We start from the raw sequence: 27,913 nt of genomic DNA, 5'->3' as shown, positions 1-27,913 counted from the left end.
CAAAAATGGTATTATAGCAATCATGTTCATCATATCTCAGCAATTCCACATGATTTATTTCAGTTTACAAGTAGGAAGAAGATACTTTTTTAAATTAAGAAAACTTACCCTAGCTTCTCAAAGCCTTGCTTCCTCAGTGTTGTCAAAATAACCAAAGGATCTGAAGGTCAATGTGTGTTTCAGGATCACATGTAAACCCACTGTCTTCAAATCCTACTCTGATTGACACCCGAAGAACTCGGCGTTCTCTTCAAGTTCTGCCAGTCATATTGACAAGACAGTGTGTAACTGAATGCAAGATTTGATCAGTTGGAGGTTATTACAGGGCAAGAACTTAAAATAAACTGACCTCTGCACAACTCTTATTTTAGGAAGGATTGTTAAGCTTGGATATTACAAATATGGTTTTGCTTGTGAACGAAACACTTAGGGGATAGAATTCCCTCTGTTATATTGCTAGATAGAGTTTTGCATTCTTTTGGTTTAGTGGATGTCACCTATCAGTGAAAGATGGTTTTTTAGGTGTGCTATTTGTCTTCTGAAACAATGCGATGATGTTGTTCTGGCACTCGACTCAATTGCTGCTGGAAGAGAGTAACTGAGTAACTTGCCAATTTCCTTAGAGGATAGTAGGATTTTGTAAGGGTGAATGCTACTGATAGAAAAAGTATTTATTGACTGTTTGAATATGTGGAGTAGGATACAGTTTCTGTCCTTGCTGTTTAGAAAACCCTAAACTGTCAGTGTCTTAGTGCTTTCTTTTGGCCACACACAGCCCCATTTGTTTACTGCAAAATTGCTATTAATCTGTGTAAGTTGTTCTCTGTTTTGCTGCAAAAATGTTCCAGATTCTTAGTATTTTGCTCTTAGGCCAAGTGGCACTGCTAGTTCCTTAAGAACTATGAAGAAAAATTCTGCATCATCTTTTGACTGTAGCCAGTAAGTGGATTGGGCTGAACAGAACCTATAAGTGGTTTTGAAAATAACTCAGAAGAAAAGGATGAACTCCTACTTCATTTCCTTGCTTTGTTAACTCATGAAGATATTTGGAATGATAAGTGACAAGAGCCAGAATTTAAACAAAAACATCAAGCTAAATTATATCTCTGGAAGTAGTGGTAGACATCAGGAAGTGACAGAGTGGGTGAAAAGAAGTAGTTAATGCTTGCTGGAGTGGAAGATGAGGAATATCCTATATCCAGACTTCTGACTTTTATTCCTTGCTTCCAGAAAAACCTAAGCGAACTTCTGTAGCTTTTGTAGTGGCAGACTTCCAACATTATTGTTTAAATTGTCCCTCTTAAATACAGGGATTTGAAGCACCTAAGACATTTGGGGAATGCAGTGCATTTTATTTGCTAGCCAAATAGACAAATTGCTCAACAGAGATGGACCTGTTGGTCTCTTGGTGCGTATTTGTCATTGCTTATCACAGAATTAGTGATATGAAGCCCACTTCATTTCATCCATTGACCAGTATCTTGGTGTCACCCCTGGTCCTGAAAGCTGGCTATGTCTCTGAAAGTGGAAATGTAAGGAAATCAGGAAGAGCAATGAGGAGCTAGCTAGTGCCTTGGTGACAACATGCATGAATAGAACAGTGAGTCTGGAAGGCAGAGACAGTGTGGGTTGCCTTTTAGCTGTGAAGGTAGGAGTGGTTCTTGCTGGACGCAGAAGGAAGGGGAAGCAAGGTTAAGAGGGACTGTTGGTTTAGAAACTCCAGGTTGTCTGTTTAACTTAGTCTCCATTTAGCACCTGAGTTTTGACAGTACCTGCCATCTCAGGTTTTGGAGGTAGTCATCAACTTTAAAAACAAAAGTGGATGCTGTGGCCACTCAGTCTGCTCAGCTCCTTGGCTGCACACATGAAGAGTTCAGTTACAAAAGCCTGAAACATAGGCATAACAGAGGATTTAGGTTTTTTTGCTTTGCCAGTTTAATTCAATTACCTAATGTTGTTTTATATTGTTTGGGGGTTTTTTTGTATCAAAAGAGCCATTACTGCAGCTTCCAGCAATGCTTTTACTCTCTTTCAAAATAATTGTGCCTTAAATCATTACAAGTGTTTCCAAATCAGTAGCCTTGTACAACTGCCTCCTTTTGACAGTATGTTCTAATATGGACTGGAATCTTAATGGCAGCCTGAAAACACATCAGTATTGATGTGTCACATATTGTCTGGATTTTCTTTATTGGCAGCTTTCCAGTGTGAATAGGGGCTTTTATTTGCTTTGGTTTTGTTTTTTAAATTAATGTTATGTCTGACAGCCAACAGAGGAGCAAGTCTCTGCTGTATTCCTAGTTTACTGAGTACTTACGTTCACACTGGTGTCTAATGCACCCAGTACAATGGACATGGAAAAAATTTGTCTCCTCTGGACATCACATGTTTTGATGTGTTTGTGTGCATGCATTGGTATCTGTGTGTATATTTGTAAATGCATATACCTCTCTACTGCCATCCCACACTTCACAAAATTGTAAAGATACTTACTTTGTTTTCAAAACCCTCCATGGAATTTCTGTAGCCTGCCTCATTAACCTTGTCTCTCCCCCTCTGCTTGGCTCCCTGACTGTGTGCACTGACTCTACACTTGGGTGAAAAATCCTTCTCTGTAGCTCTCACCATCTGTTCCAACTTTGTGCATCTGTCAGGCCCCTTCATTCCCTATTCCTTTCAAAGCTAAGTTCCAAACATACCTATATTCTGTGCCTCACCTGTGCACGTTTAGTATTCTCTTTCCATTTGCTCTTAAACTGGTGAACATTCCTCCTGTATGCATACTGAGTTTAATTGACCAGGAAGAAATATTTTCTTGGAGGCACATTAAACTGTTACAATAACTGGAATGTCTGGTTGGGATAGATCTCATTACTTAATTTTGAAACGTTTAGAAATCTCTCCCGTGTGACTGTTTTATAATAGAACTGCTTTTTAAAGGTAGAATGAAGCTAAAAATATGAACAGTTGCAGATGACTGTTTCATTCCTGGGTTTTTCCTAATAATTTTTATAGAACTCATTCCAATGAGTGTGGGAAGACTCATCTGCATCAGTATTCTTGTTTGATATCATTAATAATCTCTTTAAACAGTTGATCATAGACTTTCAATCCACTGTGAGACAGAATATTTTTCAGCAATACAAAGATAGTTTGTTTAATATGGAAGATATTTTGCACATACCATATGGTGTCAGGCATACAGGCATTACATTAAAAGTTTTTAATATAATTGAAAGTTTTACTTTGGTCAGACTGTTTTGTTTCTTGCAGTGTTTGCAGCACAAGGCTTTTCACCCCAATAAGCCACTGCCACCAATTGAACAGCACCTTTTAGAAATGCTGGAGATGCCTTGTGTGGTAAGAGAAAGGTGTCAGGCTCCTCTTGAAAGAGTAAAAGCACTTTTCCCCCTAAAGGAAGTTGGCAAGAAAAAAGAAGAGAAGACTGTACAAGACATCTTCAAAGACAAGTAAGTTGGAGATGTATTATGGATTTTTTTGGAAACTTTTTGGTTTTTTACACTTCAAGGTGTTTTTGCTGGATGAAGCAGGCTTAGAGTCGTTGAATGGAAAATCACTGAATTCCACACTGGAAAAAATGCTGATGGATAGAGAATATTGTCGTGTCACAGAATTTCTGGAGTATTTTGTGAATAGTGGTGGTCATTTCTTGCAGTGCAGGACACACTAGGAACCAGTGTGTAAGTTCTTCATGTCTATGTTTGCTGTCACAGAATGACAAAATCCATCAGGTTGGAGTGGACCACAGGAGGCTGCTTGGTCAACCTGCTGCTCAAAGCTGGACCATCAGTGAGGTCTAAGTAGGGCTTCATCCAGTCTGGCCTTGAAGACCTTCAGGGTTTGTGCATCCTTTCTGGACAACCTGTTGCATTGCTTCCTGTTTCCTGGTCAGACAGTTTGTCCTAGAGCTGGTTATAAAACAGTTTAAATAACAGTAAGAGAGGGTCTAATTTAGTTTAGAATAAATGCCATGGAACTTTCAATTAACCATGAAGTTGAGCCTTTCTTCTCAGCATGCTTGATTTAGGTAATTCTCTAGCTCTCATTTTGAATATCAGAAGAAAAGCAGTTTCATTATAATCTGCTGTGCAATTAATGTGGTTGTCTCAAAAAATCAAGCTGTTATGGACTCTTCCTGGAACAGTTATTGTTTGAACAGTTTTAAGACAGGGTATTTTTGTTGTTATTGAATATACTGTGCTTAGTTTATTTTTGCTGCAAATGGGAAGAATAAATGCTAAATTGCTACTGCAGTGGTACTGTCACCCTTGGCAAATCAATTTGCTCAAACAAAATCTGCTTCTTAGAAATTAATTTATTGAAATCTGTAATATAACTAGTAGGTCCCTGAAATGTTGGAGTGTTCTCAGTTAGCTCCTTCTCCCTTTGTTCTGTCATTTTAGGTTCAGTCCTTTCAGCACTAGGAACGACATCTTTGAGGTGTTTTGAGCTCTTGCTTAGCTGAGCTGTTATACATCCTTTACTTTGGGTCAGGTAGAGCCTCCTCAGCATATTTGCTTTGGGAAGACATGACACAGGACTCCTCGCTTTGCTGCTTCAGACTAATGACTACATTTCTCTCTACAGACTGGGAAACACCTGGCTTTTTTTTGTTGTTGTTGCTGATTTCAGTGTGTTCCTGTTGCCTTGGTGTGTCTGTGAATTCCTACTGATTGAATTCTCTTTTCCTTACTCCGTGCCTCAGTTTCTCTGGGTTTATGTACATCTGTACATTTATATGTATATTTTAAAAGGTGATAGAGGCAGTTTAGAAATACAAGGTAAAAAATTTGGGCTCAAACAAGCTAGAGAGAGAATTTAAACAAAAAGCAGTGACCCATTACTGGTAGTTGTTTTAAAATATATTTCCCAAAAGCATCTGGCAAGCAAGAAGGAAATCTATTTTGGTTAAAAACTGGTTTCCTTTACAGCTGCTTTTATCACCTCTCTAAAAGTAATTTAGATAGAAATTGATGTAGGGCATTAAAATTATTTTTTAAAAAAATATCTGTAAAGGAAGTGAAAGGATACAGACTCAACTATGCAAAGAAGAATGAATGATAGTAAGATTTTAAAAAAAATGCAGAAAAAATGGTATTGCTGTATTAATGAATGGAACTGGTAGTATTTTATCATTGCTACAACAGCAGTCTTAACTGTATGCTTTTGTTCTGTGTTAGGGGAAAAGCTGAGATGATTTAATTTATTCACTAGATAAAGAAAAGTACATTATTCTGCAACAGTGACTAAGGAAAATGTTAAACAACAGAGGCAGTGGCACAGGTTGCCCAGAGAAGCTGTGGATGCCCCCTTCCTGGCAGTGTTCAAGGCCAGGCTGGATGGAGCTTTAGGCAGCCTGGTTTAGTGGGAGGTGTCTCTGCCCATGGCAGGGGCATTGGAAGTAGGTGATCTTAAGGGTCCCTTCCAACCCAAACCATTCTGTGATTATAAATGCTATGGTTCTATGAGATTCAACTTATTAAAACTCAGGTATAGGTTGCACTGAAGTATTTGGGAAAAGTTGTCTAGAAGATGTGTTGACCATTATTTTTGTGTTCTAAAACTGATTTGTATCTCCTGTCATCATGTTGACCAGATTCTTCTGTTAATTTTTAAGGTCTAATGGGACTAAAGCAGCATAATTATAGGCATGATATCTTAATGGAGATTTTAAGTATTCATTTGTGTTGCTTTTGCTTAAGATCTGCTTAAAATAATTTAGTTTAAAAAACTTCCGTAAAATAGAAAACATTTTACTTTTTCCTTCTTAAGTTGGCTGTGGAGAGGCTGTTACCTTATCCATCTTTGTAGGATGTGAGAGGTTTCTATATTAATGTAGAAGTGGGTGTTTTAAATTAATCTTGTATTTTATTAATTTTTCCCAAATAGTAATTGCACGTTTTGCAGTTTAAAAATACTGCTAATCAGTGCATATTCTAAATGTCAGATCCTTGGCTGGTATAAATGGCTATGGATTCATTAGTTTCTGCTGTGCTGCACTGATTAATGACAACTGTAGATTTGGTCCTAGGATGTTAAATGCAGTATCATCATTTATTTTCTCCTTCCTCCAATCCCAAAGCATTTTGAATCAGTAAAAATAATGCAGGAAGAAAAAGAAGAAATTTGATTGCCATATACTTTTGGAGGAAAATAATCTAAAAGAGAATTTTTGTTGTTTTTTACAACCTTTCATCAAACCATGTCAATATACAAGATTTTTGGTTCCAGTAGAGGTTCTAAACTCTCTGGTGTTGATAAGTATCAGTTTCTCCTTTTACAGAGAGACACACTGGCTGTTCAAAACAAGCAAGCAACTTGTTCAAGGTTAGCCAGAAAGTCAGCAGAGCTGAGAATGAAGCAAAGGTATCCTATCCTTGTCTTTAGGCATAACTAAAGTCATCATTTCTCCTAGAGTGATAAGTAAGGTTATGCTGAATGGCAGGAGTTGCTGAGGAGAAGGGATTTCATTTTGATAGTGACAAAATTAAGTAAAGGACAGAGAAAACTGCTGAAACAAAGTGAGATAGACAGTGATTGTAAAATAGGGGAGGAGTGTGCTATAGAAAGCAAAAAGGAAGACTCCACAAGTTCTTTCTAATAGCTGATTGCTTCTGTAACATGCAATGCAGTTTTTGCAATCAGTTCTAATCTTGTAGAATGAAAAATGGCTCCTAGTCCAGGATCTCTGGCTTTGCCCTTCATCATCAAGCAGTTTCTTCTTTTCACAGCAGTAGAATTTTTCAGAAAAACTTGTTACTTTGTTTTGGGATTCCTTGAACACAATCCTACCCTTTGGGTTGCTGAGTAGTTTTCAGTTGTTCTTAAACCAAAATCAATTCGTCTGTGTCAGTAGCCTGACAGCATCTGATTTTCTTCCCCTTCTGTGGTTATCTGGATTTTCTTGTGTGCTGAGATGTGCTCTAAAGTGTAGCATGTTAGATGTTAGAATTAAGTTCCTAGTTTGAATGTACACCTTGCTGTATGTTACCTGTAAGGACAAAGCAAGAAAGTAGCCCAAAATCACAATTAGTTTTTCAAAATAATAAATAGTCTTTTGAAAGATGTAGCTTAAATAATAAATAATAAATAGCTTAAATAAAATAATAAATAGTCTTTTGAGATGTACCTTAAAATGTCCTAAGAGTTCTGATCTGCTTAACTGGAATTTGTCTAGCAGGTTTTAACAAATATAAGTGGAAGTTTACAGAGCTCTCATGTACTGGTGGAGAACAGGGGTCATTAGACTCAAAAGCCACTGTGTAAACAGGTTTGTATTAGCTATAAATTCCAAGACAGGAGCTAGCAGTTAGTGATTGAACAGTAAATTAATGTCTTACTAAAATGGTAAATTTTCACTGACATTTCATTTTAGAAGAAAATCTAGTGAGAATACCAAATGTCACATTATATACTGGAAATTATCAAGGTTAACTCAACATAGAGGTTCCACATAAAGTGAATGGAAATATTCTGGATTTAGAAAGGTGAAGAAGGTCTGTATAAGGAAATTCACACCTGAAATAAGCATGAATAATCTCATAGCTTCAACAGTGATACCTTTGCTTTATGCTAAGATAAAGTTTAATCTCTGTTTCTACTGTATGGTTTGTGCAGCCTGGGGGAAAAATGAGGCATGGTTAAGTGTTGATTTTGGAGCAGTTATGTAATGAAGTTTAGTTCAGTGCATATTTCATTAGTTTACTGTCTCCCTAGTTAGTAGGCAGGACAATTTACATTCATTTTTGTCCTTCTCCTTTGCAGCGAAGATGAACCCAACCTTAAGAAACCAAAAATTGAAGATGAGGAAGGGAGCTTTAGCATCGTGAAACTTGCTGAAGGCAATATCACCTCTGTAAGCATGTTTTTACAAATCTGATTATTAAAGGGGAAGATTAATTCTCTAAGTCTATTATAGTGAATGTACAGAATTCCTGATAAAAGGAAGGTTTCTAGCTGAAACGTGACTGAAATACTGTCTCCTTGCATTTGAGACTCGCTGCTAGGGATTGTAAAGACAACTTTCTCTGCCCTTAGGCATGTGTTAGCACAAGTTTCTATCAGTTGTGGATATTTTAGGACAAAATTCTCTCCTGGTGTTTAGAACTCTAAAAGGAAAGCCTGAGGATCTGCAGAAAACAGAACTGGAGCTCAGTGGTTGTAAATTTTGTTCTTGCTGTCTTTCATATCTTCTGCAACATAGATGTTGCCTCTGTGTATCTAATCAAAGGTATTGCTGCGATTTTAGACATTGTCCTCTGCATTAATTGGGGGTCTAAATCAGAAATTTGGCTCAATCTTGCCACTAGATTGATGCCATGATGATTTTTTGCCTTTTCTTTTATAGCCCTTTTATACCTTTTCATAACTTCCATATTCTTGGTGGTTTTTAGCCTATATTCTTGGACTTGTTTGTCAAGCTAAGAGACTAAACATTTTAGAAGCTTCGTAGCCAGAGATCAGTGTGCCCCAGACCCCAAGGTCCTCTCCAGAACACATTCTGTAAACCAAGATAGAACCATCCAGGGGAAGGCTCCTTGGGGAGGGGGCTCACTTGAGCCTCTCATGGGGGAATCTTTGATAGATATGCTAATTAGTAAAACCTTTAATGTTACACCCGATCTATTGGGGGTGTGCATTGTGGTGGGCATTAAGGTGCATTCAACCTGGATGTGGTGCACCTAAAGATCCTTAAAATAAGTACCAAGGTAAAATCCCTTTTTCCCTTCTAACTGTGTTTGATTCTTGATTTTAAGACCAGGAAAAGGCATCAAGTTCTAATTTAATTCTGTGGGTAGATGAAACTTGTGACATAACTGTGCACCTTCCTTTATTTGATGTTTTCTTATTATAAAAAAAATAATTATTGAGTTAACTTCATTTGTTTTCAAATGTGCTATTCTTTAAGGTTCATTTTGAAAAATGCGTTATTGATACTTAGAAAAATATTTAAAATCTAAAAAGATTTCAATGTTCTGCACTCCTAATATAAATTTGATATTTCCTGAAAAGTGACATTGCCAGATTTAAAAGAAACACAAGACCAAGCAAACTTCATGAAAGGTCCACAAATTATTTTGACAACAAAGCATAAAAATTTTTTAAAAATTAGGAGGATTCCAATTGCTGATAGGAAATTTTAAGCAATGTAGGGTTGTTAGTTTTCTTCCCCTCAAGTTAATGCATCTGTTTTTCAGTGTTTATCTATATTTGAACTTGGTTTTAGTTTCTTTGGAAGGTTTCTACGCTTTGCCCATTTAGAGCTTTGCCTTTAAGATGTCAGACTGTGCCAGAAAGCCTAGATGTTTTAAGTGCAAGCTTTTAATTTTCAGGTTCCTATTGGAGTAGCAAACCACTGATTCTGTACCCACGTGCCTGGGAGCTCCCACTCCACACTAAGCATCTGGTGAGATTAGGGAGGTCTAAGAGGTCTGTACTACAGAAGATCTCAAAACTGAACTAGCAGATAACCTGAATTGTGCTTCTGTCCTCTCAGCACCAGAGAAGTGGTGAGCTTGTAACAGTGCAGCAGAGCGAGTTCATCTTGTTCATGTCATAACCAACCATTGCCAGGTGTACTGTGAATTAACACATTTTAAGACTTGCATTTTTGGGTCTAAATGCAGAGAAGTGCAGAGCTTCTGTTTTCATATTAAAGATTCTAGTTGCCTGACAAGAAGAAAGAGGATGAATATCGGCAGACAGTTGAATTGGGTTTTGTGCTTTTTTTAGGTAGGCAGTGTTAACCCAGCAGAAGATTTCCGAGTTCTGGTGAGGAAGAAAAATGCTGACTTCAAAGATGGTAAATGACTTTTGTCTATCTTAATTATATTAGTAGCACCTTCAGGGTTCAGTAAATGCAATCCATTTATCTGAACGTAAGTTTCTAGTGCTGTGGAATTGCAGGAGTGAGTTGCTGTGGAATTTACAGGTTAGCTTGTAGTGCCACTCAGCCAAGGAAGGTGTCATTTGTAATTCCCTTGTCAATACTTTCCTTCCCCAATTCAAAGTCTCAGGTAGCTGTGTCTGGGTAAGAAGGCACTAGACAGCTACATTGAGGCACCTGAGCAACCCCTCAGCTGTTTGTGGCAGAAGATCCCCTGGTATTCACTGACTGCCTCATTCAGAATGAACCCCAGCTTCTCATTGCTGGGATCTTTCTGGCCTGAAGTGGAGGGCTGTTGGCTGTGCACAGTTCCATGAACAAAAGAGAGACTCTCATGCCTGGGACTTAAATCTTTACAGGGAAAGATCATTTCTTACTGCTTGTGAGTGAAAGAAAGCACAGGTGAATTCAGAGTGGAATAAGCAGTTAGTATGTGTAATCTGAAAGTTGAGAGGAGGCTCTGTGTACGCTGACTCTTCTCAGAGATGAAGAAGAACACAAAGCACGGGTCAAGCAGTCTTGCATGGCCTAAGTCTGAAAATGCAATGGAATTATCATTTGTTTGTATGGTATTTCCCTCCTGGAGTAGCTATACAAAGATACATATAATCCAAAGGTGTCTTAAAAAGAATGCACAAGATGGATGGGCAATTTGAAGGTAAACCTGATCTGCCAAATAGCCACTAATGTCGCATTCCTTTTCAAAGAAAGATTTGCAGAGGTACTTAAGTGAGGTGCTGGGTATTTCAACAAGGCCTTTGGTCCTTTTGGATGTAGTTTGAGGAGTGTGTTGAGCAGCATATTGAGTTGTGGTACCGTCTGTTAAAATCTACATAGCTATTTCCTCTCCAGAATTTCCAGACCTCTATGCCAGCTAGCTAGCTTTTTGCATGTATTTTTCATTAGATCCAGAAGAAATTACTTATTTAAAAAATATTTAGAGTTGTGTTCTTAAATCTCAGATATATTAAGATGCAGTAAAAAAGTATTGTACAATACATTAGAATACAGAAACCATGAAACAGTTGACTACTTTGTTACGGTGATAAATTCTGTCATGTAGGAAAGCTTTAGGGCATAAATAAATATAGTGATTACTCTTGAAAGTGGTTTAACTAGAAAGAGTGCTTAAATATGTCCACTTGGTAGTTGTGCTGGAGATAACTGCAGTACATGTTTGGAAGGTTATGAAATTTTGAGCAATTTGCTTTTATTCTATGTAATCTGCTCTGTAATGATAAGGTGTAGTTAAACAGAATGTAGTGCAGTCACCCATTTAAAGGAGAGATAGAAACCACTATAAATAAAAACATGCTTTGCATATTATCTCTTTCTTCTGGATAATCCTTTTTGTGCTTTAGAGCCTTTTAGGTAGCTTAACACATTCAATGTTGCAGGCGTGTTTTTAATGGCTTGCTGTATTGCACTTTGGTTGTGTAAATAGTAAACTCTGCCTTAAAACTATTCAGCGGTTCGAAAGAGCTTTTTTAGTATAATTTTATGTCATGTAATGATGAAACTTTTTTCCCTCTCCTAGAACGTAAGAAATATAAAATTTCTTTGCAGAAAAGAATAATCTGTGGCATTCAAATACTTCATTGTAAAACAGGTAGCATTTTATGTGTCAGGATGCAGACAGGAGAACTGCTAAGTTGCATTCTGTTTTTCTTTCTTGTATTAAAAAACATCTACTATATCTTCCTAACTGAATAGAGCTTACATTCACCTTTTAAAGTAACAGCAATCCTTCCACAGGGAGGAGAAGGACCTTTCAAATGTTTGATTGGAGGTGGGTTGTTTTTTAGTAGATGGAGAAGTTGTAGCAGTAGGAATAGCTGTACTTTAAATACTGACACTACACTAGCTTTTTAATTAAGCTGCAGGTTAATGGCACACCCACACCAAAATTATAAAGGTAGCAGTACCAGAGGATGGCAAGGGGATTATTTTTCTTTTTCTTCTGAACAAGCTTGTAGGAAGTCCTGATGGTATATTTATCATTGAAAATAGGTACCACTACATTTCCTGCAGTGCCTTCACTGGGATTTGTTTATCAGGGTTTCTACCTTTCATAGCAGAAGTCTTAAGTGTAAGTTAGTCCATGTCTGATGCTGTGTGAAAACTGGGCCATTAATGCCTGAATATATGTCTCTAGAAAATCAAAGATTTTCAGATTGGTAAGGGTCTTAGAGATAGATTTTCTGGACTGGCAGCTCAATTCCTGAAACAATAACGGACTTTGGTTTTACCTGACAACTTTGTACTTTATTACAGTAGGGAGCTGCTTAAGGGTTACATGGTGAGTTATGTTTGATGGTATCAGCTTGCTGATTAACGTTGATGCTCATGAAACTAGAATTGTGTTCCCCTCTAGACATCCTTACTTTCTTGTTTGCATTCCTGGCCAGAGAGATGTCATTTTATGCAGATCTTATTTTGAGCAAGTCACAGGTGTACAGTCATCACAAAGAGATGTCTTCTCATAACAGCTTCTGACGTTTTTGTCAATGACTGCACATAAAATAGATTAGCTTACCTGAGTAGAATCTAATCATTGCTCCCAAGGGTGTACAGTGAGTTTCTTCACTGTTGTGGCTTCAGAGAAGGCTCTCAAATGCAGTCAGTGCTTGCCATCTTTGTAATGCCAAAGGAGTGGCCACGTGACTACCAGTTCATTCTTGTATTTGAAGGTTTCCATCCATGTTGGCATCTCTGGAGAGCAGAACATGTCTGATGTGTTGAGTTGTATTTTCATAGGCTTCTGTAGAAGATAGAATCAGGGGAGTAGAAAAAGATATTGACACATGCATAATATTTTCTTTGATTTGTAAATTTTCTATGTGAGTTTATAGGCCACATTTCATTGCATCTTACAGGACTCCTGTCTGAGAACATGATGTCTGAAAACCTGTGGCTGAAAAAGCTTTTTTATTTTACTGATTGTCAGCTGGGAGAGAAATCTGCAATGACAGCTCAACAGTTTATGGACTAAGAAAAAATGTCCAGAGACAAATTGCATTAAGCTCTTAGTTTTATATTTATAGTAAGTTTGTTAATATTTTTATTCCTAGACATTGCTAGAAAAATGTAGTTAATGGAGTCAGTAACTGCATGTGAACAAGGATGATATTTTATTTCAAGATTTTCTGTAGAAATAAGTAGAGTTAATTACCTTTCTGGACCTAAGATAGTTTTTTAAAAAGCTAATACTTAATTTCATTTTTTGTTGGCATGTTTTTGCAGTTTGTCTGCATTTTTATGTTACTGGATGTTTTTGTGTGTTTCAGAGACTATTCATACTCTACTGCTAGGCAGGCCAAATGCAATGACTGGTTTGATGAAAATGATTCAGTCATTAAAAGAGTTTTTGCAAACCAAATACTTGAGTATATAGAATCACTTTGAAGTTTTCTGTATATCTTCACAGAGACGATGAAGCCAGGTTTGTCTTTGAAGAGCGTAGTGATTGGTTGAGACTCAAAGCTCTGAGTTGCAACAAACAGAATTTGAATTAGATGCTGTGGGGAAAAAGATAATAAAGATCACAATGATGGGATTCAAACACAGAAAAAGGGGCCCAGAGAACATGGGGACTCCATCTTAGGAGCTACATGGAACTCAAGTCTGGAGCACTGAGCCACCTGTTCCACAGTGAACCCTGTATTTAGCAGGGATTTGGGTCATACGTCCTTCAGACATCCAGCCTAAATCATTCTGATCCATACCCACAGGACATTTAGAGACACCATTTCAAAACTGAACAGTGCCTCATAGGGTATTGGAGTAGTTTAACAGAACTTGATCTTAAAATTCTTATTTCTTGCCTTAAAGATGAAGGAGGTCCTTAAAAATTAGTACCGTTTTCAGTTCAGAATTTCTTCTTTTCAGTTCTAGAAAGATGATACAGAGCAGCATTTTAAAATTAATTATCAGGTGTTTTAACTGATTTGTCAGTGAATCGTACTTTAAGCACTGTCTATGAATGCAAATCATTGCCACGAGCAGCACGTAAATCAGAAGATTAACAACAGGAGTCTTTTGTCTAAAGGAAGAATTATTGTCTTAACCTGATTCATTTTTTTAGGGGGAAAAATCCCCAAGGAATTGAGCTTGGACTGTAATAATAGACAGTTTTGGCTATTTTTATTGTGTCATCTGATTGGTATAGTAATCAAGACCAAGAGCTGAACTGAACAAACATGAAAATATAACTGCACTTTTGTACTGTGGCTTTTCAGAGATAACAAGTGAATATAATTGTTCGTGGCATATTTCACAAAAAATGACAGCACTGGTGAATGTATTTTGGAGTAGCAAATGTATCTGAATGCCAGAGGGGAAGGGATTAAATTCCGCTAGAACTGGAAGATCTTAAATTCCATGGTTTTTTTTCCCCTGCAGTTCTCCAACCCCTAATAACTATATTTGTTATCTAACCAGTCAGGTACAGTAGAAGGAGGAAAGAGGAGATTAAAATTTCTTGGGATGTTCTGCAGAATGTGGTGGTTATTAGGAGTTCTAGAAATTCCAGTTAATGCAAAATGTAGAAGTCTATTGGTTTACTTCCTTAAATGTGTGTGGAATGAGGAAGTTGGGAGAGAAGAAAAAAGTTATAATTACACAGAAGTGGCCTGAATAGGTTGTCAGTTTGTGACTCAAGGGCCTGCTCTTCAAAACCTCAATGCCTGAGATTTGTCTGGGACACATCAGAGTTAATGCTTATCACAGCTTAGTTAAAAAGACATCTTTATGCAGAACATGCCTTGCTCCAAAAACAGGGACATCTATTTTTTGCAGCATCCAGACCCAAAGATTCAGACTAATGAAAAGGCAGCAGGAAATCAGCAAAGTTCTCAGATTGGAAGTGTAAAGGAACAGCAACCACTTCAAGAATTTCCTTATCTACTGTCTGTAGTATAGCTTTTGGCCCCCTGAAGTAATTTGGTAGTCTAATCAGAACATAGGAATTTTTATCTATTTTAGATTCATCAATCATTGGCCTATCATTTAAGGGAAACCCAATGGACAGAACAACTTTTTAGCCAAGCTATTTCAGGATGTTAGAGGAATCTGACTTTAAGTACTGTTACTGTGTAAGCTGTCTGCTGCATGTGTTATGGACTCTCAGTGCCTGGTAAAACATTGCAGGTTTCCTTTGGTACCTTACAACAGGTTTCAAAAGGAGGCACGTCACAGTCAGTAGCAAGAAAGTGTTTTTTTTTTCTGATGGCTGCCAGGGCAATCAAATGGAAAGGGATTTAAAAAAATTAAATGCAAAAGAAGTAGTAGAGTATCTGATAATTTCAAACAGTATGCTGGAATCATTCTGACAATAAAGACTTTTATTGCACCCTCATAGTGCCTGGGGTTTTAATTTAACACATCAATGAGAAGGCAGTGTTTAAAAAAAACACCACCACCACTGAAAACACCAGCAGGACTTGCTTTTATTAGTGCAATTCATAAGAAATTAGAACATTTAATGAGAAAATCATTAACCATGAATAAAATTGACTGACTTTACTTGGGAAGCTTAAGTGGTGAGACTTCAATTTAGTTTGTCAGCTACTGATGAAATAAATACAGTGAGCTGATTACCTCTGGCACTGTAGTCACTTTAGCACTTTCTTGTGCAGTAGCTGCTGTTGGGCAGAACCATTATCTGCCTCCTTTTCTAGAAACTGTTAAAAGCTCATGGGAGAATATCAAACATGCCTTGTTTCACTCTATTCAGAGATGTTGTCCTTCAGATTCAGTTCAATTAGGCATTTAATAGAAAATAATATAACAGCCAGTGCTGTGCATGCTCACAGTGAGCAGAGTGGAACACAGTACTTAAACAATGTCTCCTTGATGTTTTTACCTTTTGTTTCTTCCACCACTCTGGCATGTGATTTTCTTTTTTGATGCTTCCATAGCTGGGCTACTTGAAGTGACATCTATGCCCATAACATCTGAAGCTGGGAAGGGCTGCAGGTCAGGGGAAAGGTTCTGCTAATCCACTAACTGGTCTTTAACAGTACAAGAACAGGACAGGCAGATGCTGTGACTTGTTCAGAAAGCTTTCCTGAATTTTTTTCCTCAATGGCAACAATGCTGTTAATCTCCCTTGATAGACATCCTCACTGTTTACCTCTACTTCTTTCTGTCAGGCATGCACAGTTTATAATCTCTGTAATCATAACATCTTTGCCCTGGTGAAAATTTATCAAACTGCCTGTACAAGAGACAAGACATACTGTGAGGTCAATAACAGCAACATCTTTTAACTGCAATCACCCTACACATGCTGGTTTGACATTATTTTACCTTTTTCATAAATTTAATGCTTTTATTGAAATATGCATCTATTGCAAGGGATGTTTATGGAATATGCTTGTGTTGTAGAACATTAACCTCCCTAAGCTTTAGAATCCCAAATTTTTATCAAACAAATCAGGCCACTGCATTTTTTTCTAGGCTTTCAGGGAAAAGTATACCTTGGACATGCTTGAGGTTCTTCCTAGTATATCTGGCTATTCCAGAGAGGCTGAAATAATTGTCACTAGCTTAGATAACAATTATCAACTTGCGTAGCTTGAAGCAGTGTGGGTATGATTAACTATTTAGATGCCTGCGGAGTAGAAAAAGAGAGATGTAAAAGAAAAGGGGTTTTTTTCCTTGAGAGTGTGCATTCTGTGATTGATTGATTATTGATTGATTGATTTCTCCTTGTCTTCCAGTGAGTCAGCAGTTGATAAACCGCATTGATCAATTCCTGGAAAATAAAGGTTCACAGTACTACATGAAAGGGATTGACTGTATCAGAGTTTTTAGAGAGGAGGCCATGAAGGTAATGTTATTGTGTGAATACTCTTATCTCTTTCAAATTAAAGGCACGATGGGCCAATTTTCTGTATTAGAAACTTGAAAATGTATTGCTGCAGCAAAAAGAATTTAACTTCAAATATGTTTCAAATTTTAGAAATAGAGTTGCATTTTATGGGGGTTTTTATTCTTACTGGAATGGGGACTAGCATCTCTGGTATTATTTGCTGTTGTTTGTTTTCTTTGAAACATAAAACAGAAGGCTTATGACCTGATGCTTGTGCAAGGAAAAGATGTAATCCTACAATTTTCTTCTTCAACAAAGCTAATTACAAGAAAGTCTTACTAGCTTTCTGAAAGGCAGTTTTTGTGGCTCACCTTTCCTTAGAACTCATGGTTTTAATAGAAATAAAAACCAAATTCTATAGACTTTTGTGTTCACTGTGTTAAATGACTTCATGAAGAATTAAATTTGCAGTGCTCTTTAATAGTTTTAGTATTTCTTGTTTACAGTTGCTGTTCTGTTTTTTCAGCTGTCCAAGGTGCAGTGCTTTAATGACTTTCTGCAGGCCCTGAAATCAAAGTTGGAAGATAAAGCGTTAGCTGATTTCTGGGAGATCATGATACAAGGTAGGATGGCATTTCAAAAAAATTAGACAACTTCTCACTGTATTATGCATTTACCCATTAAGTAAGAAAACTTCGTTATCAGTGGGGCACTTAGACTAACCCCACTGCAGCATTTTGATATGCTTCCTTCCTGCAGCCTATTTAAAAAAAAACCCCTAACAACTTTCATGTTGCAGCTTCTTTTTCTGCAGTAATAGTTTCATATCAGCATTATTCATAATGCACTGCCAAGTCTTGTTGAAATGGTAAATTAATTGTGGAAGAAGAGACACAAATGAAATGTTTTGGGGTACGGAGAAGAAGACGCAATTTCAGCTGAATTTTCAGAATAAATGGGAAAACCTCATGCAGTAGAGCTATAAAAAGATTCTTGCAGTTTAAGCTTCCAAAACGTCATAGATACCATTGAAATGTGTCACTGATCATTTTGTATTTAAGTAACCTGAAGGACAGAATATGTGGTGATATGGCACCTACCTATGATTAAACTGGGTGATACAAGAACGGCAGTGCCATTCTAAAAGACATTCAGAGACTACGCAAGCGATAAATAAAGGAACATTTTCACAACTACAAAACACAGTGGCCTTAAAAACAATCTTTTACATCATTCTCTTGTTTTTATATGGAACCTATGCTAAGAAAATGTTAAATGCCCACCTGTATCTCTTAAGAGTGCATGCTATAAAATGCAGTGATGTGCTTTTGTATAGTACCATTCAAAGTGGTGAACTCCAGACATGCTTTAATGTCTTCTTCATCCAACTCCTTTGAAATACAGGATGGGAATTTGTTTAGCAACGTGAAAAAACCGGCACGGGACAACACTGACAAGAATATTATATTCAGTAGTGCTGTAGGGGACCTTCTCCATATAAATTTGGAAAAAGAAACCAATAAACTTTGAAAATAGCAAACTTGGATCTTTGAAAAGCCATGAATAATTTTTAGTTAGTGTAAATCAGAGTTTTTGACAACTGGAGTACATTTTTGATGGAAAAATCAAACAAACACAAAGATGATATTTTCATACAGCATAGATTATCTTCCTTTAAGAACATGGTGAAATGAAATCTTGATGCTTTATGCATAATCTGGCTGCTCCAGTAGGCAGCTGAAATTGCTTTTTACTTGCTGCTACCAAGAGCAGAAGTCCTGTTTTCTCTCCTTCTTGCCACATGACCCATCACATCTTTTCTACCAAATGTGGTGTGCGTTGGGCCTTGTCGTGAGTGACTGCAGTCACCAAAAGAAGATGGATGGAAGTTAATGAGTTAGTGGCTCAGAAGAAAGGGACATCTGTTTGACAAGTTCCTCTGTTTCATGAAACCCCTGCCACTTGGCTCTCTGGGCACATGAAGGTGATACTACACTTATGCTGCTGCTGAAATTTTTATGCATCTCCTATTCTTTCCTCTCACACCCACAGCTGCTTTTTCAGGCACAAGCATTTGTGTGGCCAAGTGGTGAGCTAGACTGGAAAAACTATTGGGGTCAAAAGAAATAGAGATTTCTTTGGTTTTTGGTTTTTTTTTGGGGAGGTGGGACATCACTGCACAGGGTGGTGCTGCTGGCACAAGCAAGGAGCAAAGTGGGGCAGGACCAGTACTTTGGTAGTCAGACTAGGTAATTACAGCACAAGTGTCTGAATGCTAGGAGTTAATATTTTCTGAGGACCTAAGAGCATGCTGTGAAAGACTAAAAGTGTAATTTCGAATAGATTTTCAGCATTTCATCTGTGATCTATGATTTTAGTGTCTCATTAGTTTGATTGTCACAATATTAGCAGTTTCCTAAATGGATACTTCCACAAGCTTATGAATATGCTCATTAATTTATTTTTATATCGTATTTTATATCATAGTTGACTCATTTATGCAAGTCACATTTTCCTTTGAGCAATACTCTTTTTTTTGCTGATGATGATGACACATCCAGAAGTTGGAACGTGAAACACTTTTTTCACTTCTAACATTAGGTGAGTTTTTGGGAAGCCTTCTAATGATATTTTTATATGTCTTTTTTTTTCAGACAGAATTTCTTTGATCACTAAAGATGAAGCAGAGGAAAGTTCGGTGACTGGTGAAGAGGCTGAAAAGGTACCTTTTTTTAATGAGCATCTGTTTGTGTAGAGCCCTTGCCGTGGAACTGAAGAATTTCTTACATGGATAAATCTTCAGCTGAATGAAATAAGATCCATATGAAGAAATAAGAATGTTCTTTTGCCACACAATTGAAACTTCCACATTTCAGAGCAAAAATACCTTAGCATGTACTGCAATGTTTTACTTTAACTGGTCTTTAAAAAGTAGCATGTCGTGAAATTATCTGAAAATATCCTCTAGAAAGAATAGGAACTTCAGCAACTCAGTGTAGTGGAACAGCAGAGTACTATTTACCTGTGTAAGATCACTATTTGAACTTCACAGAAAGAAATGTGTTCTCACTGGTAGAATGAGTTCAAAAATCCAATACCTTTTTTTGAAAGGTTTTGTGAGCTCCAGCAATTCAAGTTGTTGTGTCTAGTTTTCACCATATGTGCAGTGATACCAGTATTTTCCCCTTTGTGCAGCTCTTGTGGATTGGTGGGCATCATACATGATGCTGGGGGTATTATTGGTGACCATATTAGATCCTTTTGGAAATGGGGGTTTTGGACTATTTACAGGTATAATTTCTACACATACATAGCATTTCAGTAACTGCAGTGGTGAATGAAGGATGTCCAGGTTACAAAGGACTGAATCTAACAGGTGGAATGGTGCCTTGTCTTTGGAAGGAAGCAGAATTCAGATCTGCTGTCAAAAAATGTATTTGTGTGGAGAGGATAAGAGGGATGTTTTTGTATCAGGCTGCTAGTTTAGGTGAAAGGTCCTTGTATCACAGACCCCCAAAGGTAAACCTGTGGCTAAATCACTATTTTGCAGAGAAGTAGCTTTTATAAAAGATGCCCCATTGATTTTTGCAACTTCCAGGCCTTCCATTAGCAATAGCCAGAAGTGGGTAGAAGTAGGTTCTCTATGAGTTAGTTAATGAGCAGAAAAAGGTTGTATTTTAGAAACTGCTTTTTTCATCTGTAACAATTTACCTCAAGGTGAAGAAGGCACAGAAATGTCATGAAAATGAAAAGCTAACAAACTAAGAGTCCAGAAAGCTGAGCACATGTGCAGGATACAAATGACTGAGTATGATGATTTTTCTAGACATGAAGGACCTACTGGCTATTTCTCATTACACATGAATGTATAGAGCAACTTTTCCCCCAGTGTTGGTTTTAAAGAGTATCAGTCTTTATCTAGTTCAAGTGCTATGAATTTACTTGGAAACTTCCTCAGACAATATTGTTCTTGAGAACTTTACTTTCTGGTCTGAAACTACCACTGATGCTCAAAAAATGTGCTAATGCTGTGTGAAATAGCCAGTGTTCCTTAAGGAAATCTCTACTAATCACAAAGACCTTGCAGCATACAATTGTCTTCACTGTGAGCTTGTGGTGGCTAAAAAATACTGTGCCTGCATAGGAATGCAGCACAAATTATAGAGTACCACAGACTGGATTCACAGCTGCCAGGCTAAGCTGGAGCAAAGCAGCTGTAGACTGACTGCAAATTTACATTTCTGTTTACCATCATCCTACAATCACCATATATTGTAATACAGGAAACTATTTTGTGATTGTTTGAAGGTCATTTTGTGATTGATTGATGGATTGATTGATTGAAGGTCATGCAATAACTGTATCTTCCCATTAAATTGGGGGAATAAGAGATACTTCATGAAATCAGTTCTGCTGCAGAGTTCTCTAACATGGCAGTTACCTTAACTTCCAGAGTAACTGGGTTGCATCTCTTTGCTGACTAAGCAGTTGGCAATTCCAGATATTAACTAAACCACCACTTCCCCACACACTGTCCAAATCCAAACCCAGAACCTGATTTCCCATGTCTGTTAAGGGTTCATGACTTTTTCATTAAGAAACTGGGAGACTGCATATTCTTGGAGTAAGATCTGCAGGGATAGAATATTTTATCTTGATGTTGTGGGGCTGGTATAAAATCTATTCCTCTTTGGTCCAATTAAACCCTGCCACAGGTTTCCTGTGTGATACAAAGCCAGCATTCCTAGCTCCACAGCAGATTGCAAAAGTGGTTGATTTGTTTTCTGTACCGAAGGCAATACCTTTCACTAAAGGGTTATATTGGATTTTTTTCAAATAACTCCCAACAGAGTAAGATCCATGTTTTCTTCACCTCTGTAGAGGTTATGTGCAAGCCTGTAGGTCATGGGCTTGTCTATCAGTGTAGTCCTGTGTGACACAAGAGCCCTTTCTCTTACGTGCTGTTTACTAGCTGCTAGTAGTTTCAGGACTGTTTTGTCTGTAAGATTACAGGTTTTATAGGGTTGCTGTCTGCAGGAAAAAGAAAGACTTGCCAAGCTGCTTATTAGACAGGTCAAAGTTTCCTTTTTCTTTTTGCTTGATGTAGGTTATCCACGCATATTTTCCTCTCACTGAGAAAAATGGGGTTTTTTTCCCCTGTAACAGTGGAGATACTCTTTTTAGAGCACGAGGATGGTAGGTTAAAAGAGCAGGAATGTCAAGTGCTTTTTCTGGTTGCTTTGGGGAAGATAATGGATTTCAGCACAGCTATTATATGTAATTTGCGTTTGCATAAATGCAAAACAGGTTTTCATAAAAAACCCCAACTTTGGATGTTCAGCATTTGATGGAAACTTCAGGTTTCAATTTACTGCAAATCTTCATTGTACATGTCTCTAGCTTCTGGCTTCCTTTGTGTAATTCAGTGTGAGAAAGCTGATGGTAAAAATTTTGCAAAATATGCTACTTTCAGAAAAAGCATTTGACTCTTAAATATGAAAAAAGGAAATTTGATCTGGCACAAAAAGCCTTTCAGAGCTGACAAATGTCATTAGGTTTTAGTTTCATAATATGTGCTTTATATTACTACTAGATTAAGATCTCTTCCAACAAAAAAGATACACAGATATAATGGCATCCTGAAATTCTAATTCCTTCTGGCCCTGTCACGTTCCCTGCCTCTTTTTTTTTCAGCTACAGAATCTCTATGATAAGTTAAACTCAGCATGTTAAAACATGAATGTTGTCTGTGGAGTGAGATTTCTACATTCCTCTTGGATGTTGCTGTTTAGGATGTAGGAAAGGTCTGACCTTTGGTCACTGAGACTACGGGGCAGAGGTTGCCTGTATCCTCTGTCTTTGGTGTTATCCAAACATGATGTATTTGCTTTTCATCCTAGAGGATGCAACAGGAAAGTCACAGAGTTTCACCCCATGTCTAAAGCTGTTACTAGGGTTCTAGAGAAGGATCAGAATATTTTATTTATTTAAAATAATGTTTAAGCTTTTCACATTACAAGTGTATTGTCTCAGAGATTGGTGATGTTGATAGGGATCCCATGGCCTCTTACACAACCTCTCTGGCTGATGCAGTTGAAGTCCCCAGCTGAACAGCAGCTCCATTTTAGCACAAAAGAGTTATCTAAGCAGGTATTTATAGTCTGTTTAATGTGGCTGTTTTCCACTTAGCTTTCATCACCTGGAGTTATACTGAAGTTGTTTCTGACTTAAGGGTGACAGAACTCAGTCTTGGAATGTGGCTTTTCCTCCTCAGCTTCACATCTATGTTTTATGGGGGGGCAGGATTGTTTCTGGCTCTGTATATTTGTTCTGGTGCATTTTAATAAGAAAATAAAAAGATTTTATATTAAGGATACTGGTAAAAATGTAGTAAACTAAGACTTGTAGACAACTGGATGCTTTTTAAAATAAGAGTTAAGTATTGCTATTTTTTTCCTGCTATTTTAGTTGGGTTTTTTTTTAGGCTAAGAGGAAAATCTGTGAAATAATTTGGAGGTGGTTGTACTCCAGATATTGTCTGTATGTTTGATTTCAGTTTTTATAGTATCTGAGTAACTTACCTTTCTCTTCTGTTTATGAATGTCATGCTTTAAGTGAAGGGCATATGGTGAGTTGTATCAGCAGCTGCAGCAATGCAATTTTACATAATGAATTTTCTGTTTTTAAGACTGGCATTCTAACAGTCTAGCATGTTAGAGGTTTGGGTTTTTTTTTAAATTCATGTCTTTGTTCATTTGGTAAGTGTTAATTGAATTAAATGGGGAAGCTTATAAGTTCAACACAGAACTAGAATGCTGTGTGTAGGAAATGTCTTAAAGAAGGCATTGGTCAGCTCATGTGTGTATTTGTATGGGGGGGGCAGTTTGTTGTCCTTGAGCATTCTGTAGCTGCACACAATATTTTTAAGAACACAAAGCTAGTCAAACTGTAACAGATAAAATTTCCATCTAACCCAGAATCCCATGTCTGATGGTGGACAAAAAGGGATGGGCAGAGAAAAATGCATAGTCCCAGGCTCCAGCCATTGATGTCTCAAAAACTTTTTGTGCCTGAGGTTGTTTCTGTGGACTTAGTAGACTTCAAATGATTTCTCTTCTATGCACCTTGCTTATCTCCCCCTGAGACTAGGGAATAATATTTGCAGCATCCTTATCACAGGGTGTTCTACAACCTTAACCATGTGTTGTCTCAAGAACCATATCCTTTTGTCTGGTTTTTGACACACTTCACCAAAAAATCCTTTAAAAGCAAGTCTTATGAAGTTTTGTTGTAGTTTAAGATGGTTTTGGAGGGGGGAAACCAGAAAAATTTTCTTCCTGATTTTTAATTACAGGCGGGTTTGTTTTGATACACAGAGGAGACATTCTGTTAATCTAACATTAAAGGTTTTCAGTTTTGTCAGTATCATATAAATACATTTGTATTTTTAGTTCTTGGCTCCAAAAGAACCGAAAAATGAAATTCTGCCTCCTACAGATGAAGGTGGTGATGTCGATGATCTGGTGAGTACCATAAAGATGTGGTGTGGCTTTAGAATTAAGCTCTTAAGTGAAAGGTACAATGAGAGAGCCAAATGCTTCTTAAAACAGTAGATATTAGAGTGCATGGCTTAAAAACACCTAAGGAATTGAATCAGAAGAGCCATGTGAAATTACTTACTTGCTAGTGTAAAACTTAGCCAGGTGTGTAATTTCATGATGGCAAATACTACGTTATGTAGTAACATAGGTGTTCACATGGGTGAAATGTGTCCTCTAGATTGTTTCAAAAGGCCATGCATTTGATAGTGGATTGGTATAATTTACTATAATAGCATTTTTTAAGGTTTGTAGATCTTGAACAGTTAGTTATGTGGGTTGAAAACTGAAATTCAAGGATATCAGGTTTTTTAATAAATATTTTAGCCATCTTTTACAGGCTGACTCATTACAAATCTGTCTCCAAGGCTTAAGCTGATTATATAGATGGATTTAAAGAACCTTTGATAACAGACAGATTTCTACTTTTGGACTGTACTTTAAAAATCTATAAATTGCACATATGATGATGTGAAGATGAGATTTTTAGGTTTGATTTTGTACTTTATAGCAGATTAGTATTAAATTCTATGCAATCCATTTATGTTCCATGATAAGGATTTCCAAATTTGCTTTGTTTTCTCAGCACTAAACACATGTACGAAATAATTTCAATTCAATGCTGCTTCTTTCAAATCTGTTTCTTCTGTTTGCAGCTGGACATGATGTGACTGGTGATATGTGGTGACTATACAAGCAAAGTTTTGGAAGGGCTCTCTCTTTGAGATGGGGCACAAAAGAAGATGCTAATGAGAAGACAGTACATTCATCTTTATTTTCTCAAATGAGAACAGAAATCCCAGAGACATTTCCAGCTGGTATAAATGTCATCTGACTTTTCAAAACTAGAACAGAAGATTGGAATTGTCTGAAATATTTGGGAAGTAATGATATCTTTAAGGCATTTTTTTTTTCTTTAGAACACTGAATTTAGCTTGTCCTTTGTATTGCTTTCAGCTAAACACTACTAAATTTAATGAGAACTGCTCTGGTGCCTGAAATTCTTGTTACATTTCCTGGGAAGGAAGACAGAAATGTCACAGCAAGGTTATCAGGTAATACTGAGTATTTAGTGGAGGTAACCTTGTAGCTTTGTTGTTACAGAAAGGAAAGCATCTCTATTTTCATGCTTTAAGAAAACCAACCAACTCAAAACAAATAAACAAAAAACCAAGATAGTGCAAAAAAAAACCAAGCCAAACAAAGCACCACAAAAATCGCCACAGAGGTGGGAAAAAATTCTAAGCCAGGGACTCACAAGTTAATAGTTTGAAATACACAACAGAATCTAAAGCACACAGCAGAGCCAAGTGTGCTGATTCTGCCACACTGTCTGCAGATCAGTAATTATGGTCATGTCTGTACTACAGGTGCTCTATCCAGTCAGCTCAGCAGCCACTCAAGGTCTCTGTCCCTTTCTGTTACACATTTTCCTGTTTCGTGAGCTGGGATTTTTGATTTTTTTAGACTTTTAACTAGTACAGTTACTGTAGACTCCTGGTGCTGTAAGGAAGAGTGACTCAGTTCTATCTCCATTTCATACACTGCTGAGAACTGCTAACCCAGAGTGGAAGAAGCCAGGACAGCTGTACACTGATAGCTGTGATAGATAAGTGATAATAGTTAATACTGGTAACCAGGATGGAGTAATGTCTACAGAGAGCAATCCAAACTAGTCCAACACTGCTTAGAAAGAGACATTCAAATCTGATTACAGAGCTGAAGAGACAGTAATGACACCTTCACACATACTTGTCTGTTACAACCAGATTAATTCCTTTATAAGCTGTTCTTTCATTATTATTAATGTATAAATATACTGTGCAAAATTATATTAGATCACATAAAAAGGAAAAAACATGATCTGTAGTTGCAAAATGTTGTGGAATATCTGCACTTTATACTGGCCAACAGCTCCTGTGTGGGAAACAGCAATTGCTTTTTGCCTCTGCTTCCATACAAAGCAACCTATTCTGTCCTCCCTTGCATCCTGTCCTGACTGAGTTGAAAGCATTTCTCAAGTGCAGATGGCAGGGAGCAAGTGATCTTTGCAGACCTTTATAGCTTTTGTGTCACCAGAAGATATTTTTCTCAACTGTAAATAAGAATTATTTGATCAGTGTTTTGAATGTCTTTTAAGGACAATTTATGGTGTACACTGGCTGGGGGTTTCTTTTATGTGGTTTGTTTTTTTTTTTGGTTTGTTTGTTTGTTTAGTAAAAGTATTTTAAAGGTTGGGTTTTGCCTTCAGAGCCATGTTTGCTAAAATCAGGTGACTACTTATGCAGTACCTAAAGGAAACTATCAAAAGCCCCTTTTCTGGGCCTACAACACAAACACTGAATATCAAAATACCTTTACAGAAGCAGAGTATACTTATTCTGTTCTTTACAAACTCTAAACTTTGCAATACCCCAGTAGAGTAGTTTTTACTGTATTGCAGAGATGATGAGAAAATCTTGGTCAAGACCACATAGAATATGGAACCTGGGGACCAGAATATGGAATTACTTTGTTTCTTTTGATTTAGTTGACCACATTTCTAGAGTGTATTGCTTCTGTCAAGGAATAGACATGTAGTTTGTGGAGAATTGCTGCATAGATCTTCTTGCTACCTGTACAGCACAGTATGTACAGGTAGGCTCAGTGTGGTGATTGAGTTGCTAGTACTGAAAATAGGAATGAGAATTTATGACTCAAAAGAGAATTCTTGGAAGGCAAAAAAAGCATCTTTCATTGTACCCAGCCTTCTGAGTATCAGTCTTCAGAAGCTTCTGATCTTAGTGAGGGTCTGTCACATCAGCAGCCTGATTTTACATTTGTTCTTTGGCAAAGGGACAGCTTTCAGGTTCTTTTTCAATGACTGGAAGAGATCTTGCATTTAGTTCAAGCTCACGTTTTCAGTTACAAAGTCTGACATACTGTTTAGTAGGCTCACTGTTTACATTGAGAATTCTCATTTTCAATTGCCACACTGACCAGTCCTCAGAAGCACTGGAGCAGTTAGCTGTGCACTTCAAAAGCAGCTATAAAGGAAACACAGTGTGCATTTGTTTTCTTGCAAGCAGCAGAACATCCCTTGTCAGGTACTTTATAGCCAGCAAAATTATCAGTGTCTACAAAAAAGAAGACTGATTTTTGTTATATATTACTGGTTTATTTCCTCTTTTCCCCTGGAAATAATGCCTCTCTGGAAAGCTCTTTGAATGCTAATGATATGGGGCAGTAACCTTACTTAGCTTTGTTTGCCAAGAGATCAAAGCTTGGGACTGTTGTCTGTGTGTTTCAGTTAATCTGCTGCTCATTGGGCAGAATCAGCTTTGATGGAGTGGCAGTGATTTCAGTATTATGTTTTTAAAGTTTTTTGTAAAAGTTGATGCTGGGAAGAGGTGAAAGGGAAAGGAATGATGAGTTCAGCCTCAGGAGAGTTTCTCCCCTCTTGATCTGGCCCAGCAGCTGAGAGTTCCAGCCAACAGCCTAATAATTGTGTCACATCAGCCTAGTCTGCAGGTCCTCTTCTTTCTTCTCTTCCTTAATTAGAAGAGGTGTGTGGACTAAAAGAAAATATTTTGCAGTGTGGACTTTGGGAGGTGG

General features: G+C 37.4%; 1 protein-coding gene across 5 annotated transcripts in view; it reads left to right on the top strand.

The window, feature by feature from the left end:
• XRCC5 (X-ray repair cross complementing 5) overlaps positions 1-26,556 on the top strand; it is a 50,181-nt gene extending 23,625 nt beyond the window's left edge. For 4 of the 5 annotated variants that reach the window (XM_069020958.1, XM_069020960.1, XM_069020959.1 and 1 more), the window contains exons 14-21: positions 3,274-3,470; positions 7,786-7,876; positions 9,754-9,823; positions 16,630-16,739; positions 17,248-17,344; positions 19,376-19,443; positions 24,173-24,244; positions 24,976-26,556. In XM_069020958.1, coding sequence (XP_068877059.1) covers positions 3,274-3,470; positions 7,786-7,876; positions 9,754-9,823; positions 16,630-16,739; positions 17,248-17,344; positions 19,376-19,443; positions 24,173-24,244; positions 24,976-24,990 — 720 coding nt within the window. In that variant the 3' untranslated portion in view covers positions 24,991-26,556. Of the gene's footprint in view, positions 1-3,273; positions 3,471-7,785; positions 7,877-9,753; positions 9,824-16,629; positions 16,740-17,247; positions 17,345-19,375; positions 19,444-24,172; positions 24,245-24,975 lie in introns of those variants that run through there. The other variant, XM_069020962.1, reaches the window with a different exon arrangement.
• The last annotated feature ends 1,357 nt before the right edge of the window (positions 26,557-27,913 follow it).

The sequence above is a fragment of the Aphelocoma coerulescens genome, chromosome 7, assembly GCF_041296385.1.
Source record: "Aphelocoma coerulescens isolate FSJ_1873_10779 chromosome 7, UR_Acoe_1.0, whole genome shotgun sequence".
In the NCBI taxonomy this organism is placed as follows: Eukaryota; Metazoa; Chordata; class Aves; order Passeriformes; family Corvidae; genus Aphelocoma; species Aphelocoma coerulescens.
The sequence above is the reverse complement of the archived record's forward strand: the minus strand, read 5'-3'. Positions and strand labels throughout refer to the sequence as shown.